Below are 17,560 nucleotides of genomic sequence, written 5' to 3' on the forward strand. Positions count from 1 at the left end.
GGCGTCCTGAAGGAATCCGTTAACCCCTGCCCAGGGACTAAATGCCCAGATTTTGAAGTTTACTATACGTACCTTCCTAACGTGTCGCCCATATCTGGAGAGTGCGCCCCTCCCCTCCCTTTGGGGTGTCTACACGTCCAAGCTGGCTCGTTCGCTTGGCGTCCACGCCCACACTTGGCGTCACCCACACCTGGCGACGCCCGCACCTGGCGACGCCCATGCCTAGCGACACCTACACCTGGCGACGCCTTCCCTCTAGCGTTTCCTTACATTACAAGAAAAAAGAGTAGAGGGAGATGAGATAAAGTATTCTTTAACTACTTTTTTACTTGGGTGACCTCATTAAAAAAACCCCCGAAAGGGAAAAAGAGTGTCCCCTTTTAAACTGTGTACTACATAGTGTTTTTAACTGAAATAAACCTTTAAATTGGCCGCGTTCCAACTGCGTGGGATGGGGCCTCCTTCCAGAGTCTCAAGCTTGTACGAACTATTCCCCTTGGCTTCGGTTACTCTGAAGGGTCCGGTCCACTTGGGAGACAACTTATTCTCCAACTCATAGGAATGAGCCTTCCGCATAACCAGGACAGCAACTTGGAACTGCCGCGGCTTCACCTTGGAGCTGTACTGATACTCCACTCTTCTCTTTACGGCTTCAGCCTTTATCCTTGCCTCTTCTCTGGCCTCGTCCAACAGGTCTAGATTCACCCTTCTTTCCTTATTGGACTCCTCTGCCACAAAGCTTTGGAAACAAGGGGAACTCTCGTGAATCTCTTCCGGGATCATGGCGTTTGACCCATATACTAGGCTGAACGGCGCCTCCATGGTGGAGGATTGAGGCATGGTGTGGTAAGCCCACACAATCCTTGGTACCTCTTCTTCCCACGCCCCTTTAGCTTTCTCAAGTCTTCGCTTCAACCCCCTCAACAAAATTCTATTCGCGGACTCCACCTGTCTGTTCGTCTGGGGGTGTTCGACAGACGCGGACACCTGCTTGATGCCTACTTCTGCACACAACTTGCTCATTTGCAGGCTGGCAAACTGAGTGCCATTATTTGAGATGAGACGCCTCGGCACACCAAAACGACATACAATATTCTTCCATACAAAATGTTGTAGCTTATGTGCAGTGATCTGTGCCACTGGTTCTGCCTCTATCCACTTCGTGAAGTACTCGATGGCGACTATTAAGTACTTCATCTGCCTTATCGCAAAAGGGAAAGGCCCCAGAATGTCGATTCCCCATGTGTGAAAGGGCCACGGGCTATAAATCGACCTCAGCTTCTCTGGAGGCGCCTTGTGCCAATCAGCGTGCATCTGACACTGCTTGCATCACTGGGCGTATCTCACACAATCTTCCCTCACCGATGGCCAATAAAACCCTGCGCGAATCACCTTGGAAGCTAATGATCTTCCCCCTACATGGCTTCCACAAATCCTCTCGTGGAGCTCTGACATGATCCTCGTACACTCGTCACCACTCACACATGTCAGAATTGGGTGCGTGAACCCATGCCTGAATAGCACTCCATCAACAAGAGTGTACCTTGTGGAGTTCTTCTTTATCCTCTTTCCCTCTCCAGGCTCCGCTTGGAGAATCCCATCTGCAAAGTATCGCCTATAAGGCGTCATCCACGTGTCCCCTTCTTCCAAGGCCCACACCTGCACACACTTCTCTTCTTCGGGCGAGGCCGCATAAGCGTTGACACGGGGTGCCCTCGTCGTATCTTGAATTAACGACCGATGACTCCTCGACTTTCCTCTCGTCGTGCTGATATGAAGAACATCCACCCTATTATCTGCCACAAACTTTCGCGGCGTTTTGAGCGTTTCCTGGATGACTGTCCTCTGCCTTCCCCCCTTGCCTGAGCTGGCCAGCTTGGCGAGCAGGTCAGCTCTGGCATTTTGTTCTCTTGGGACATGCACCAGCTCAAACGTAGTGAAAGCTCCCTTCAACGCTTGGACATACTTCAGATATGCTGCCATCTGCGGTTCTTTTGCCTGATACTCCCTCGTCACCTGCCCCGTGACCAACTGTGAGTCACTTTTCGCCAAGAGGCTTTGCGCGCCCATCTCCTTGGCCAAAAGCATTCCAACAATCAAAGCTTCATACTCAGCTTGGTTGTTGCTTGCCTTGAAGGCGAAACGTAGGGCTTGCTCGATCAACACCCCTTTAGGCCTCTCAAAGACTATCCCCACACCACTTCCCTGTTGATTGGAGGATCCATCTACTGAAAGCATCGACTGTGAACCCAAATCCACTTCCTAGGGGACGCCTCCCGGTGTGAGTTCTGCGACGAAGTCTGCATAGACTTTCCCTTTGATGGATCCTTTGGGCTCGTACTGAATATCGAACTCTGACAGCTCCACTGCCCAGCGAACCATCCTCCCAGCGACATCTGGCTTCTGCAGTACATTCTGAATGGGGAGGTCCGTCATCACCACCATTGTAAACCTATGAAAATAGTGACGGAGCCTCTGGGCTGAGAACACCACTGCCAGCGCCGCCTTTTCCAACGACTGGTATCTCGTCTCTGGGCCTTGCAAGGCCTTGCTCACGAAGTAAATGGGCCTCTACACTTGATCTTGCTCTTGGACCAACACAAAGCTGATGGCCCACTCCGTTACTACAAAGTACAAACGGAGGGGCTCGCCTCCCCGTGGCTTGCACAGCACGGGAGGCGTTGCCAAGTACTCTTTCAGCTTGAGGAAAGCTGTTTCGCATTCTTCCATCCACACGAAACGGCTGTTCCTCCTCAAGCACTGAAAGTATGGGTGGCCTTTATCTCCACCAGCTGATACAAACCTTGATAAAGCCGTCATGCGCCCCGTCAACTGCTGCACTTCCTTTACCGAGGCTGGGCTCCGTATGGCGATGATAGCTGCACACTTGTCGGGGTTCACCTCTATTCCCCTCTCAGTGAGCATGAAACCCAAGAACTTCCCCGCCTCGACCCCAAAAACACACTTCTCCGGGTTCAGCTTGAGGCGGTACTTGGCTATTGTGGCGAATAGCTCCTCCAGGTCAGCTGTGTGTCACCCTCTTTCCTGGGAGGTCACCACCATATCGTCGACATAGGCCTGCACATTTCTTCCCAGCATAGGTGCGAGGACCCTATCCATCAGTCTTTGGTAGGTGGCGCCTGCATTCTTCAGCCCGAACGACATGACCTTGTAGCAGTAGCTACACGTCTCAGTCATGAACGCCGTTTTGCTTTCATCTTGTGGATGCATCTTTATCTAATTGTACCCCGAAAATGCGTCTAAGAAACTCAGCATCTTGCATCCTGAAGCGCTATCCACCAATGCGTTGATGCTAGGTAAGGGGTACGAATCTTTAGGGCACGCCTTATTCAAATCCGTAAAGTCGACGCACATTCTCCACTTTCCATTCGCCTTCTTCACTAAGACAACATTGGCCAGCCACTCAGGGTATTGGATCTCCCTGATGTGCCCAACACTTAGCAATTGCTTCGTCTCCTCCTGCACGACGAGGCGCCTCTCCTTGTTGAACTTCCTCCTCCTCTGTCGTACCGGGCGGACCTTGGGATCCATGGTGAGGTAGTGGCTTAGGAAGTCTGGGTCGATACCTGGCATGTCTGAGGCGGACCATGCGAATGCGTCTAGGTGGCGCGAGATCACCGCCGCCACTTCATCCTGCTCTTCTTGGCTCCGCAAGCGTCCCAACTTGAAAACCTTGCCACCAATCTGCCTCTCAACCACGTTGTCTACTGGTTGGGGTCGCCTGTCTCGCACACTCTCTGCACGAGACTCGCTTCTGCAGCCTTCTCTTATATGCGTCGCCCCATCGGGTGCTTCAGGCGAGGTCTCCTCTGATACTTCCTCCATGGGCGAGACACCCTCGGATGCTTCTTCCATGGGCGAGGCCTCCCCATGTGTTTCTTCTAAGCGCAGTCTTTCCTAGGCGTCCCCTCCGCGGGCGTCGCCTCTTCCAAGGGCTCTACCTCCATCGGTGTATCTGAAACGGGCGGGCGTTCCATCACCATGACCACGCCCCTCTTCGTTTTTAAGCTATTCTCATAGCATTTTTGGGTCTCCTCCTGATCGGACTTGATCACGATCACCCGACCACTAAGGTCTGGCAGCTTCATCTTCATGTGGCGCGTGGAGGCCACTGCTCTTAGCCTATTCAGTGCAGGCCTACCCAACAGAATGTTATAAGCTGAATTGGCATTCACTACCAAGTATCGAATGCTTTCGGTACGGAACGTCGTTCCATCGGTAAACGTCGTACTCAGCTCCAGGTAGCCACGTACCTCCACTTGGTCCCCTGCGAACCCATACAAGCATCCAGTGTAGGGCCTCAGCAGGTCAGGGGACAACTGCAGCTTGTTGAAGGTCGACCAGAACATGACATCTGCAGAACTGCCCTGGTCGACGAGGACTCGGTGCACCTTTCTTCCAGCTGTGACAACCGAAATGACCACGGGGTCATTGTCATGTGGGACGACATCTCGTAGGTCAGCCTTTGTGAACAAGGTCTGACTCCCATGGGTCATCCAAACCTTCCTCAGCAACTGAATTTACTGACCTCACATACCTCTTGCGCTGAGAGGTAGTGGGCCCTCCACCTGAGAAGCCATCAGAGATGGTGTGGACTTCCCCATGGATCGACATCTCGTGTGCCTGATCCTCCTCTTGTACCGCCAGAGCTGCGACCGTAGAAGACCCAGCCAAATAATCCTTCAAAAAGCCGTTCTTCACCAGCTCATCCAACTGATGACCCAGTGCCAAGCAGTTGTTGATGTGGTGCCCAAACGCCTCGTGGAACTCGCACCACGAGTCTTTGTGAGGTCTCAACACTTTATTTGTCTTCACTGGTGGCCTCAGCCTGTTAGCTATGTTAAGCACAACAATATGATCTTTAAGCTCCACCACGAAATTGTGCCTTAGCGGCCTATTTCCTTCCCTCGCCGGCCTATTTCCCTCTGCTCGACCCCTAGTCTGAGGCCTTCTCGCCTCGTATGGGCGCCTCCTCTCCTGATTCTTCCTTCCCGTCGTGGCCTCGTTGACCCTGGCGGGTTGTGCACGCGACGGTGCTCTTGGGCGTGTGGGTGCAACACTTGTGCGCTTCTCGCATACCTCGCCCTCAGTGGCGATGTGTTCCACAGTGCGACGCCTTATCTCAGCAAAAGTTCGGGGGCGGTTGCGGATGATTGACTCACAGAAAGGCCCAGGACACACCCCCTTCCTGAACGCGTAGACGATCATGGGTTCCTCTATGGTGCCAACCTTCACCACCTGGGCCCCAAAGCGATTGATGTATTCTTTCAAGGTCTCGCCTTGATACTGCTTCACGTCGAACAAATCATACGATACTGGTGGTGGAGCCCTGTTTGCTAGGTACTGCTCCCTGAACAGCTGTGAAAGCTGTGTGAAGGAGGTGATAAGGCCATCCAGAAGGCTGATGAACCAGTCCATGGCCATCCCAGTCAACGTGCTCATAAAGAGCTTGCATCTTACAGCGTCGGAGCCGCCTACCAGCATCATCTGCGTGTGGAACGCCGTGAGATGCGCCTCGGAATCTTCCATTCCCGCGAAAGTCACTTTAGGGCCTACAAACGTGTTGGGGATCACCGCCTCCAGGATCGACTCTGAGAACGGCGTAGAGAACTCCCTTGGTGGAGTGAAACATTCGTGCTCATCTGCATCACGCAGCCGTGAGTTGTTGCGCAGCTCGCGGCGCAACTCCTCATTCGTGCGGCATATCTCTTCATTTCTCGCCTGAGACGCCGCGAGATCCGCCTGCATGCGCTCCTGCTCAACCTTCGATGCCGCCATTTCTTCTTGCAAGCCTTGCATCATATCCATGACCTGCTGCATGGTCTTGTCTCCACTCTCAATGCGCGTCGAACTCGGCCTGGTGGTCCTCATTTTCTTGCAGTTCTTGGAAATCTTGAAGCTGTTATGGTGGTTCCTAACAACTTTTCCGGTAAAGACAAACGGAAATACGAACGAACGACAGAAACTTCCCAAAATCTAAGAACTAACAACTGAAACTGGTCAAGACTGAAGAGGAACGGTAAAAACATGGCAAACCACGAACAAACCACCAACAGAGGTGGTTCTTCAGCAAACTTCAAAGGAACTACGAACAAACGGTGGAAACTGAGCGAACTTCCACGATGAACGGCGAAAACTCGAATTGAACCGAAAGCGATCGGTGAAACTACGTACTCTTGACGATGAACGGTGGATCTTGGACAATTCTTGAAAAACTAACACGAAAACTGCGACTGAACCATTGAACACGTGCGGTGGGACTGAGGTTTTAAATCGGCCCCACGGTGGCTGCCAAATGTTCCTGCCGGTTGATCGAAAGATCTTCGTGCGTTGAACTTGACTCGCGAACAAGGACTCCTTCTCCAACTCAGATCTCCGCCTTACTCCGCCGTGAGTGCCTGAAATGAAGTGAACAAAGGGCGCCCTCGCGGCCGTTTGCACTCCGACGATCAAGTCAGCAAGCAAGAAACATCAAACACCTTCGTATCGGAGCACCGTAACTGAATGCTCTGAAGGTGTGTAACTGAATCGTAACTAACTTTTCTCTCTCTCCAACCACCCGTGCGTACAGTGAATAAGCAAGTGAATGATCAGAAAATGTGTAAACTCTGTGAAAACGTGCAACTGATAAAACGTACCTTACTAAGCTTCCAGAGAAGCTTATATACCTTGGTGTTTCAGTGCTTACTGCCACGTGGCCTTTCTGACTTAAACATCACTTACACGTGGAAGGCCTTACAAGGCTGTAACCCAACTTAGGGAAATCCCGCGTGTAAGTCTTCCTTCCCTGGAGTGCATCTGGCGCAAGGGGTGACTACTTGGGTGCCAACTCATGCGCCCCAGCCTCTAGTCATTCGCCCTGGGAGTGTATCTGCCCTCCTCTCGTATCACGCACATGGTTCACCCCTGGGCGTGGCCCTCTCCTGGGTCGTGTCTGTCCCAGGGATTCTCCAGAGGTGGCGTGGATACTTCACGAGTCAGGTTACTCCCTACTGGTACTGGGGATATGGCCTTGAAGCCACCTTTCTCTTTCCCTTATCACTATACTGGGGTACCGGAGCCCGAGGCCTCCTCGTTCGTACCGTGGCCTCTAAACGTGTCGTTCCCTCCACGGTCTTCCCTACTCGTGGGTATTGGGGGATGACAACATCGACACCTGATTCTAGCGACGCCCATACCTGGCGACGCCCATATCTGACGACGCCCATGCCTGGCGACACCCACACCTGGCGACGCCCAAAGTGGTCAACCTATTGACTTTCTCCCTTGGGGCCCTTGGTGGATCCCACCATGTGTTTGACTTTGACTTTGACTTTGGTCAACGCCTGGGGACGGGTCAGTACAGAGAGATTCAACACATAAGGTTTATACTGGTTCACTCTTAACCTGAGCTACATCCAGTCCCCAGAAACCCTTGAGTATTTCACTAGGCAATCAATCACAGATTACAGAAACACCAACACTAAAGAGGTGATCTTGAACCCTTCAAGAACACTCACCCTCTTTGAAACACAACCACTACAGGTCAGAACACCCTTTGACTGTAGACACCAGTATCTTACAATTTTACAAATATGAATTGAAAAACAACAAAGAATAGGAAGGATCACACCTTATACAAAATGAGTACAGTAGATCCAATTCCACTCTTAACCAATGCAAAGAGCCTTTAACAGTCTTGCAATCTTTGAAAAAAACATTACTTTTTTTTATTTTATCTTTCTCTCTTATTAGAGATTTAAAAACCATTTATATAGCCTCAAAAATAGCTGTTTTAGTCTTTCAATTAGGGACCAAAACAAATTTGAATCAATCAAAAATAGATTTAACCAATTCTATTAAGTTTTTAAAAAATTAACAGATTGAAAGTGAGAATCAATCGATTGAATTGACTTTGACTTTGAGGTCAGCCAATTTCAGTTTTTTCAAATCGTTTCCAAAACCACCAAGTGTAAAACAACCGATTGGAACGACAAATCAACAGATTGTTTTTCACTTACTTTGGAAAACACTTTTGTTTAAAAGAACTTGATTGATTCAGTTTTGGATTAAGATAAAAGTGGATTGACAAATTCTAATCTACCCAGAATCCATGCCCACAAGCAGTAACCTAGTTTTCAAGCAACCTTCATGGATTTGGAAACATCAAAGCTTCAAGTTCAACACTACCAAGCACAACAAGATAGAACTGTTAGAAATGTAGGCCTTAAACAAGAGGGGGTGAATTGTTTATGAAAGATTTTCACAAATATTGAAGGTAGATTGAAAGACAATGAGGAATCAACCAATTAGAAATCAGTTCAGCCAGTTCAAAATTGATTTTAATGTGATTGCAGAAAATCAACCGAATATTTTTACGAAACAATCGATTGTTTATACCAGTAGTGTTAAAAATAAAGCAAAAAAAAGTTTTAAAAGAGAGAAAGGATAAAGAGATCGACACAGAGAGTTTATACTGGTTCACTCTTTACCAAGAAGCACATCCAATCCTCAACAACCACTGAGAATTCACTAAGCAATCAATAACCTTGATTACACACAACACACCAAAGTGGTGATCTTGAACCCTTCAAGAACACACACCACCTTTGGCAAAAACACCACAAATTTTATAACAACCTCTGAATTTGCACAACAACAATTCTTACAGAAATACAGTAGTCAAGAGAGAAAGGAATGAGTACACTTGGGTGCAATCACAGATTAAAGCAAAATCAATACAACACAATCCTATTCCACTCTTAGAAAACTAATTTGAATAATTTCTCTTGAATTAATTCAAGACCAAGAGTGTAAAACAACTTATTTAAACTCCAATCAGTTGGTCAAAGCATTTAATGCAAGAGCCAAAACAATTTTTGTTAGAATTATAGGGTTAAAACAAGAAGGGGGTGAATTGTTTTTGAAACATTTTCGCAAGTATTGAAGGTATAGAGAAAAGCTATGAAGAATTAATCAATGGAAAATTTTTCCAGCCAAATATAAAATTGTTTTTAAGCTTGATACAGAAAATCAACCTGTTGTTTTTACGAAACAATCGGTTGTTTTTATCAGCAGTTTTTATAAAAACAAAGTTAAAGCAATTTAAAGAGTGTGAGAATAGAGAGATTCACACAGAATTTTTATACTGGTTCACTCTTAACCAAGAGCTACATCCAGTCCTCAGAAACCAGTGAAAATTCACTATGTAATCAACCCTAGATTACAAGCTACACACACCAAGAGTGATGATCTTAAACCCCTCAAGAACACACACCACTCCTTGACTTCTTACACACACAGTCAGAATAACCCTATGACTTTACAATTACACAGATTACAAGTATTCAAACTGAAAAAAAATTACAAAAGAATATGGAATAGATTACACCTGATTATAGGAAATCACAGTTGCTCATAATCCACTTTTTAACCAAAGCACAACCCAAGGCAATCTTGCTTTCTTGAATCCAAACTTTCACAAAATGTTTATGAATCACTTTTCTCTCATTTGAAATAGGAAGGGTAATCCCAACTTTATAGCTCATCAAACTAGCCGTTTTAATCAGTTAAACATGAGCCAAAACAGTTTGTAAATAACAGAAAACAAATATAACAAATTTATGAAAAGTTGTTAAGAAATTCAAAAATCAATTGGTTGAAATGTCGATTTAACCGGTTGAACTGGTTTAACAGTTAAAAAACCCTTCACACAAGTTGAGGGAAAAACAACTGATTAAAACGAAAAATCAACAACTTGTTTTTCACTTAGCTTTGAAAAACATTTTTCTTTTTAAAACCAAATTGATTCAGTTGTGAATTTGATTAAGAGTGGATCTAGCAAATTCTAAACAACCTAGAACTAAACCCTAAACACAACAACAAAGTCTTCAAGTTGTCTTCATGGATTTGGAGGCATCAAAGCTTCATTTTAACATTATCTCCCTATTTGATGAAGACAAATGCCTGGGTTGCTTTGGGAAGTTCTGTTTAGAATTTGGCACAACCTGCAATCACAGAAAGATGCAGGTACAAGAGGTAATCTATTCCAAATATATCAAGTATCACAAAACCAATTTCCACTAGGTGATTTCTAAAGAGGAAGATCAACCAAATTAGTGTGAAAACCAGTTACACACACATACATGCAGCAACATAAAAACAACCTGCTAAAAAACAGGATTAACCGGTTAATCCTCGAGATACTCCTTTAAGATGTCTTCTTTGACCAAACTGGTGATTCATAAACATTTTGTAAAAAACAGGATTACTCGGTTATCCGAGGTATGCCCAAATGCCTTCTGAAACTCGCACTAAGCATTTCTTTTTTTATCGCAAAAATCGATCTGTCTTTTGGGGAAACTTCAGCTTGTTCGCTACCCCCGACATGCTTAAGAGCTCTTTGCATGATACTCAAAATCTTGGCCTGATCGTTGTCTCCTCCCTGACCCTTATCTCAGACTCCTTCTTTATAGCAACGTAGGGGATATACCTTAGATCCGTTCTCTTCCCAATGGAGGCTTCATTGCTCCTGTTGGAACGGTCTCGACTATTTTCATTGTGCCTGGGCTGTTTCGAGCGCAAGCCGCCCTTTTTCCTGAGCACGACCTCCTTAGTTTCAATAGGCGGTAGCTCGCTGGCATACCTCGGATAGTGTCTCCGCCGGGTTCCTGATTAGTGAGTCACTGAACGGGCTCGCTAAGATACCTTTTTCAAAAGCGGTGACCACCATCTTCTCATCCTGTGTTTGAAGTCTTACCGAGACTGCACAGAATCTATTCAAGTATGCCTTAAGCGACTCTCCTTCGCTCTGTCTAACATTGAACAGGTCACACAGTCATGGTGGATTGACCTTATTCGCCGAGAACTGCTCTTTAAAAATTCTAGAGAGCTAAGGGAAAGAGGTGATATGTGTTAGAATTAATGGCCTAAACAATAGGGGGTGAATTGTTTAACAAAAGATTTTTGCAAAAATTGGCTAAGAATGAAGTTTTATCAAAAATCATAGAAGGAGCAATCAGGGAAGCCAAACAATCAAAGCAATTAAATATGTTTGCAGAAAAACAATCAGTTGAAATTTCGTTTTAACCGGTTGTTTATAGCAGTAGAGACAAAAATCAAATCAAATAGTTTATAATGAGTGTGTGTGTGTGTGAGAGAGAGAGAGAGAGAGAGATTACACAATCAATTTATACTGTTTCACTCAACCCCTGAGCTACATCCAGTCCCATAACAACCACTGGGTATTCCACTAGCAATCAATCACATATTACAAACACTCAACACCACAAAGAGGTGATCTTGACCACACAAGAATACTCACCCTCTTTGCTTTTCACACAACCACAATCAGAACACCCTCTGACCTTATAGGTTCACAAACTTTACAAGTATAGAAAAGAAACAATTACAAGAATAAAAAAGGAACAAATTACACCTGGTATTTCAGGAATCACAAAGCTCCTAAGATCAGTTCTTGAACCAATGCACAACCTTTAGGCAATCTTGCAAAACTTTAAATCAAATCTTTTCTAAAAAATGTTTTCAATCTCACTTTCTGTGTATTTTTTAATACAAAGAGAAACCATATTTATACCTCTTAAATCTAGTCGTTTTAAGCAGTTAATCATGAGCCAAATCAGTTTTAATTTAATTGAAAACAAATGTAACAGGTTTTTGAAAAGTTGTTAAGAAATGTGACCATCAACCGGTTGAAATGTCGTTTTAACCGGTTGAATTGGTTTTGACAGTTAGTCAACCAAGTCAAAAATAGTTTTGAAAACCTTCAAACAAGCTGAGTGTAAAACAACCGATTATATCGTGAATTCAACCGGTTGTTTTTCTCTTTGCTTAGAAAAACATTTTTCTCTTTTAAAACAGATTGATTTAGCTTATGCATAAGATTAAGAATGAACTTTACACAAATTCTAAATACCCTAGAACTAAGCTTCAATCAAAGCAGCAAAGCATCCTGCTCTCATCATAGACTTGGTTTCATCAAAGCTTCCATGTTCTACAATATGACCATCTGGAATCCCACTAAACCATTGCAGGGCTATCCTTGTGAATGTACTCATGAACACCTTACATCGAATTGTGTCAGACCCCCCGGAAAGGATCATTTGAGTTTTGAACGCCTTTAAGTGATTTTCAGGATCCTCTACACTAGTGAACAAGGTGATCTTGGATGTTATGTAATGGGGTGGCACAAGCTCGTCCATGATTTTTTGAGAGAACAACTTGGGGTTGTCCCTTGATGACAAATCTAGGGAACGTTCTTGAGCAGGACGTCAACCCTGTTGGCGCAAGCTTCTCCGCAGCTCCTCGTTGGTCCTGCACAACTCCTCATTGACATGTGCATGCTCCTCCATTGTCGTTCGAGAGGCCACGATCTCGGCCATAAGGCGTGCCTGAAGATGTTCTTGGTCATCTCAGGCCTCCGCTCATAGCCGCTCTTGCTCTTCCTTGGCCTCTTCTCGAATTTGCTCCTGCTCTCTTTGATATTCTTCGTTTGCCTCTTTGAGAGCCCTTATGGCCTCCATGATTTGTTGCAAGGTCGGGGCCTCACTTCCTTTTGATCCCAACGATACTTGCCTCGTTTTTCTCATTATGCAGAATGCTCATTTGCGAATATGGGTGGGATCAAGTTTTATCGAGCCCCACAGTGAGTGCCAAATGTTCTCGCCGGCTGACTTCGGTCGGTCTTCGAGTTGAGCTCCGCTTTGACTAGTCTCCACTTGGTGCTCCACTTGGAAAAAGGGAGCTCTACTTGTTTGATCACACTCTGACGATCAAGTTAGGGAGATCATTCAAACTATAAAATTGCTTCAGACTAGAGTAATTAGAGAAGCGTACCTTTACTCGGGGTCTGAAACCCCTTTTATAGACATTCCTTCAACAATTTTCATCAATGAGAATATAATCTCAACATCCAGAATATAATATTCAACAACAATAATATCATTTAACAATAATTTGTTCACCGTGTACCTATTACTTTCGGGTACAAACATTCTTAACCACTTTTACTTGCATTTAATAATATACTTCAACCAATTCAGTTATTCCTGTATTTAATAATATACCTCAACCAATTCCATTATTTCTTCTATTATTTTATTTATCTTTTTCACCTACACTTACCAGAAAACCTGGGTTGACCTCGTAACACACTTTTGGGCTCATTCCCGACCCAAGTCGAGCTATGCCTAACTCGCACAACTGAGTTGACCATGCCTAAACGCTTGGACCGAGGTCCCGAGCATCCCTGGCCAACACACTTTGAAAGGGAGAAAGTTTTATCTAAGACAAAAATTGAAAAAGGAAAAAATGATTTTTTTTTTAGAAAAATGGGAGAAACAAGGGAGGATTGCAATGAAAAGATACAACAACCCTTACCAAGGAAGGTTGATGCAATGTTGTTCTTGATTTTTGGAAAGGAGTAATAGAGGCAACAAAATCTTTGGAAAGGAGTAATAGAGGCAACAAAATCTTTGAGAAAGGAGTAATAGAGGCAACAAAATATTTGGAAAGGATGGAGGAATGCACAAAATGGATTTGGGAGAAAAGAAGAGGACTGAGCGGTTTTAGGTGCAAGGGCAAGGAAGAGGTTAGGCCAACTTCCTTAAGTTTCTACTATGCTTAAGAGCATATTAGAAGAAGAGAATTGGAAAGAGTTTTATTGAAAATTTATAAAACAACTTCATTCATCCAAGTTTAAAGATTATATGAGGGAAGTCTCTTATTTATAGGCTAAAGGAGCTTTTAACCATGCCTTTTGGATGCCTTCACCTTAGTTAAGTGGAACATAACTATGGTGAAGGTTAAAGGCAACCAAAACTGTGTATCTCTTTTAGGTGCTCTAGAAACCTTTTCTTAAAGGTTAAGTGAAGGTTTCTAGCGTGCCTTGGAATTATTTTTAACATATTATAAAATTTGGCTCAGAAATACAAAGCCAAAAAAAAAGACTATTCTACTATTTACATATTTATACAAAATAAGACAAATATTTATTCTGTTTATTTCTATTTTTGATCTCGTGCTCTTAGTCGAGAGTATGGTGGCTTGGAAGTGAAAATGATCATCCATCAAAGGTGAAGGATCTTGGAAGTTTCACAATCCCTGTGACTCTAGGAGACCTTCAAGTACAAAATGCATTACTAGATTTAGGGGCCAGTATCAATCTAATGCCTTTCTCCTTCATAAAGAAACTAAGAAAGATGACCATAACGCCAACTAGCATGACACTAAGAAGGGCTAATGGGAGTATGCAAAAGCCATTTGGAATCATTGAAAATGTGCTAGTAACAGTTGACAAGTTTTCATTTCTTACGATCTTGGTGGTCATGAAAATGGAGGAATGTAAGGAAGTCCCAACAATTTTAGGAAGACCTTTCCTGAAGACAACAAGAATGATTATAGACGTGGACAAATAGGATTCGTAGATAAATTAGGACTTACATACGGGTTTTACCTATGGATTATTATCTATAGGTAAAATCGAGTTACCTACAAATTTTTCTTATGTAACAGTGAAGTAGTTTGACAACAATCTATAGGTAAAATTCATATGTAATTTTGACGGGTTAGAGCAGGAAAATGTTGCCTACGGATATTACCTACTTATCCGTATGTAATATCCACATGTAATAGTTTCCCATAGAATTCACAACAATTATCTACAGATTTTACCTATGGACATTACCTACGGATTTATCAATATGTAATTATATACAAATTTATCCATATGTAATTATATACGAATTTATCCATATGTAATTACTTACGAATTCTTTCTTCTTTTCTTGTAACTTTGCAAGACTTGTATATTTTCCTCAAACTTTCTCAAATAAGAAACAAACCCAACCTGGTAAAAAAAGTATACTAGCAAGCCTAAAACCATTTACCCAATCTATTTAAAACACTGAATTAGGCCAATTTCAAAACATTTTCCTCTAAGAAAACAAAAACTTAGTTCTTGGCCTTCTCATTTACATACCCTAAGTTTCTTATATAACTCAAGTCACCTATACCATTGGATCCCTCACCTAATCTACAACATAACTCGAGTAATTCCTAACCAAATTTAACAAGTTTCAACCAAGATTATACCAAACAAATCATCTAGCTTCTACCATGATAACTTTCTATTTTGTTGTATTTCTTTAGCCTAATTGCATTCCCGTGGGATTATTTTGATCTTATTTACTATTTTTAGATTAGATTTGTACTTTCTGTGAAATTAAAGAGTTTCTACAAAAGTGACTTCATATAGCTTATATTTTGCTTGAACCGTCTAATGTAATATTTTGACCTTTTGCAGAGTTGATTTGAAGTTTGAGTAGACCTAAGAATCTTGGAAGAAGTTGTTGAAGAAGGAAGAGTTGAACACTAGGAGCTAAAATAATGAAAAAAAGTGTAGAAATAGGCTTTAGATGGTTAACCCTTTGCTGGAATCAGGAAGTAGACAATCAAAAGTAGTAGTAACTGGCTCTGGAGGGTCAACAATGCTTGAAAAGAGAAAGTTGCAAAAGTTAGTTAGGATGAAACTAGGAATTATGGGTCATTAACTCCAAAAGCTGAAACTCCTTGTAGAAACTCTATAAATAGAACTATTTACATTAGATATAGAGAGTTGGAAAATGAAGTAGGTTAGTTTAGTTTTCTGATGTTCATTTTTTGTTTTTGACGTTTCTAGTTTTAAAAAAAAGTTTTTTGTTTTCTTGTACACTTTTCTCTATTGCTTCTTCTTCTTTTGACATTATATGTTTTTGTAATCATTGTTTGAAGTTGAATTCAGTTTTGGAAATGGGTAATAGTAAAATGAAAATCATGTCATATGATGCTATATGTTAGTGTTTTCTTCTTCAAAATATTTTAGGGAATTCTATTTTTCATTTAAAGTAGTTTTTATAAGAACATACAAACTGATTGGTTGTTCTTTCTTCAATAACACAAAGGATTCCAGATTTGGATCTCTTGCGAATTGAAGATGAAGATTATTATATGGTTTTCACTACAAAAAAAACGCGAATTACATACAGATTATTACATACGGATTTCCGTATGTAAATATTGGCACCATAAAATAAAATTAGCAGTGAATGGGTTTTGAAGCCAGGTTCCTTCAGCAACCAATATTAACAATATTAACAATATTAACAATATTAATAACACTAACAATATTAACAACACTAACAATATTAATAACACTAACAATACTAAAAATATTAACATATGAATCACATTTAATTTATCTATAATCTACTTGAATCTAAACATAATTTATTATATTATCTATTAGTATGAATCACATTTAATATATGTCATACTCATAGTCATCATATTACCTATTACATTAAAATCAATTATCATATTAATTATTATTTTACGAACTTAATTAAGTTCATTATAGGTAGTTGATTTTACTTGTGTGTTATAGTAAAGAATATTGTCAACAAACAATATTATCTTTTAACATAGAATGATAACTTTTACATTAACTATTAATTAAATCTCTAATACAAATTACTAGTTAGCATATCATTATAGTTTAAACTATATTAATTATTCCATAAATCTATGTAAAAAGTTGTTACTAAATAACCTTTTCTACTAATATATAAATCATAATGACAAAGTGATTAAATAATTTATAATTTAAAATATTTTAAAAATTATACATTATATCAATTTTAATCTATGTAAGTAAATATTTGAAAATAAGACTTTTTTTATCGACAAAGAATAAAAAAAATTAAAGGAAACATTTTAAGGATATTTCAATCCTTATACAAGAATCTCAAATCAGAAAAGAAGTGTAAGATACAAGCACCTATATAGCCATCTAACAAAAACTTCACAACTACCTATAATAACCTATATTTGAAAATAAGATATCAAATAATTTTATATTTATATATATATATATGAAAGTAAATTTAAATTTAACCATGAGTTTTAAAAAATTAATGATTAAATAAAAAAATATATTAATCAATATATATGTATTTATAGTATTAAAGTTATATTAATATTATATAATTTCTTCCTTTTTCTCTCTATCTATCTATATCCGGATAAAAGTAATATTACTCAAGTCAAATAAATTTACTATACACACACAATAAATATCTAAATGTATATTTATATCAAAATTAATATTAATAATATGAATATAATATTGATAATATGAATATAATATTAATAATATGAATATTAATACTAATAATATTAATTATAATATTAATAAATATTAATAATATGAATAATATTAATAAATATTAATAATATGAATATAATGTTAATAATAATATTAATAATAATATTAATAAATATTAATAATATTAATAATATAAATATATTATTAATAATATGAATATAATTTATTTTATTATTATTATTATTAATTATATTAATATGTATAAATTATATTAATATGTATAAATTATATTAATATGTATAAATTATATTAATATGTATAAATTATATTAATATGTATAAATTATATTAATATGTATAAATTATATTAATATGTATAAATTATATTAATATGTATAAA

The 17,560-nt window shown here is 40.8% G+C and overlaps 3 protein-coding genes across 3 annotated transcripts; all 3 read right to left on the reverse strand.

The window, feature by feature from the left end:
- Nucleotides 1–1,329: 1,329 nt before the first annotated feature.
- LOC137834072 (uncharacterized) lies at nucleotides 1,330–2,238 on the reverse strand. Its single transcript, XM_068642138.1, has one exon. It carries the CDS (start codon nucleotides 2,236–2,238, stop codon nucleotides 1,330–1,332), a length of 909 nt encoding a protein of 302 aa, XP_068498239.1.
- Nucleotides 2,239–3,237: 999 nt separating this feature from the next.
- Nucleotides 3,238–3,876, reverse strand: LOC137834073 (uncharacterized). The gene has a single exon (XM_068642139.1). The coding sequence runs from the start codon at nucleotides 3,874–3,876 to the stop codon at nucleotides 3,238–3,240; it is 639 nt and encodes a 212-aa protein (XP_068498240.1).
- Nucleotides 3,877–4,479: 603 nt separating this feature from the next.
- Nucleotides 4,480–5,892, reverse strand: LOC137834074 (uncharacterized). Its single transcript, XM_068642140.1, has one exon. It carries the CDS (start codon nucleotides 5,890–5,892, stop codon nucleotides 4,480–4,482), a length of 1,413 nt encoding a protein of 470 aa, XP_068498241.1.
- Nucleotides 5,893–17,560: the final 11,668 nt, after the last annotated feature.

This window comes from Phaseolus vulgaris, chromosome 5 (genome assembly GCF_000499845.2).
Source record: "Phaseolus vulgaris cultivar G19833 chromosome 5, P. vulgaris v2.0, whole genome shotgun sequence".
NCBI lineage: Eukaryota > Viridiplantae > Streptophyta > Magnoliopsida > Fabales > Fabaceae > Phaseolus > Phaseolus vulgaris.

What these genes read in the sequence shown, in the direction of transcription:
- LOC137834072 (XM_068642138.1), bottom strand. Translation starts at nt 2,238, where the DNA reads ATGCTTTCAGTAGATGGATCCTCCAATCAACAGGGAAGTGGTGTGGGG.
- LOC137834073 (XM_068642139.1), bottom strand. Translation starts at nt 3,876, where the DNA reads ATGGAAGAAGCATCCGAGGGTGTCTCGCCCATGGAGGAAGTATCAGAG.
- LOC137834074 (XM_068642140.1), bottom strand. Translation starts at nt 5,892, where the DNA reads ATGAGGACCACCAGGCCGAGTTCGACGCGCATTGAGAGTGGAGACAAG.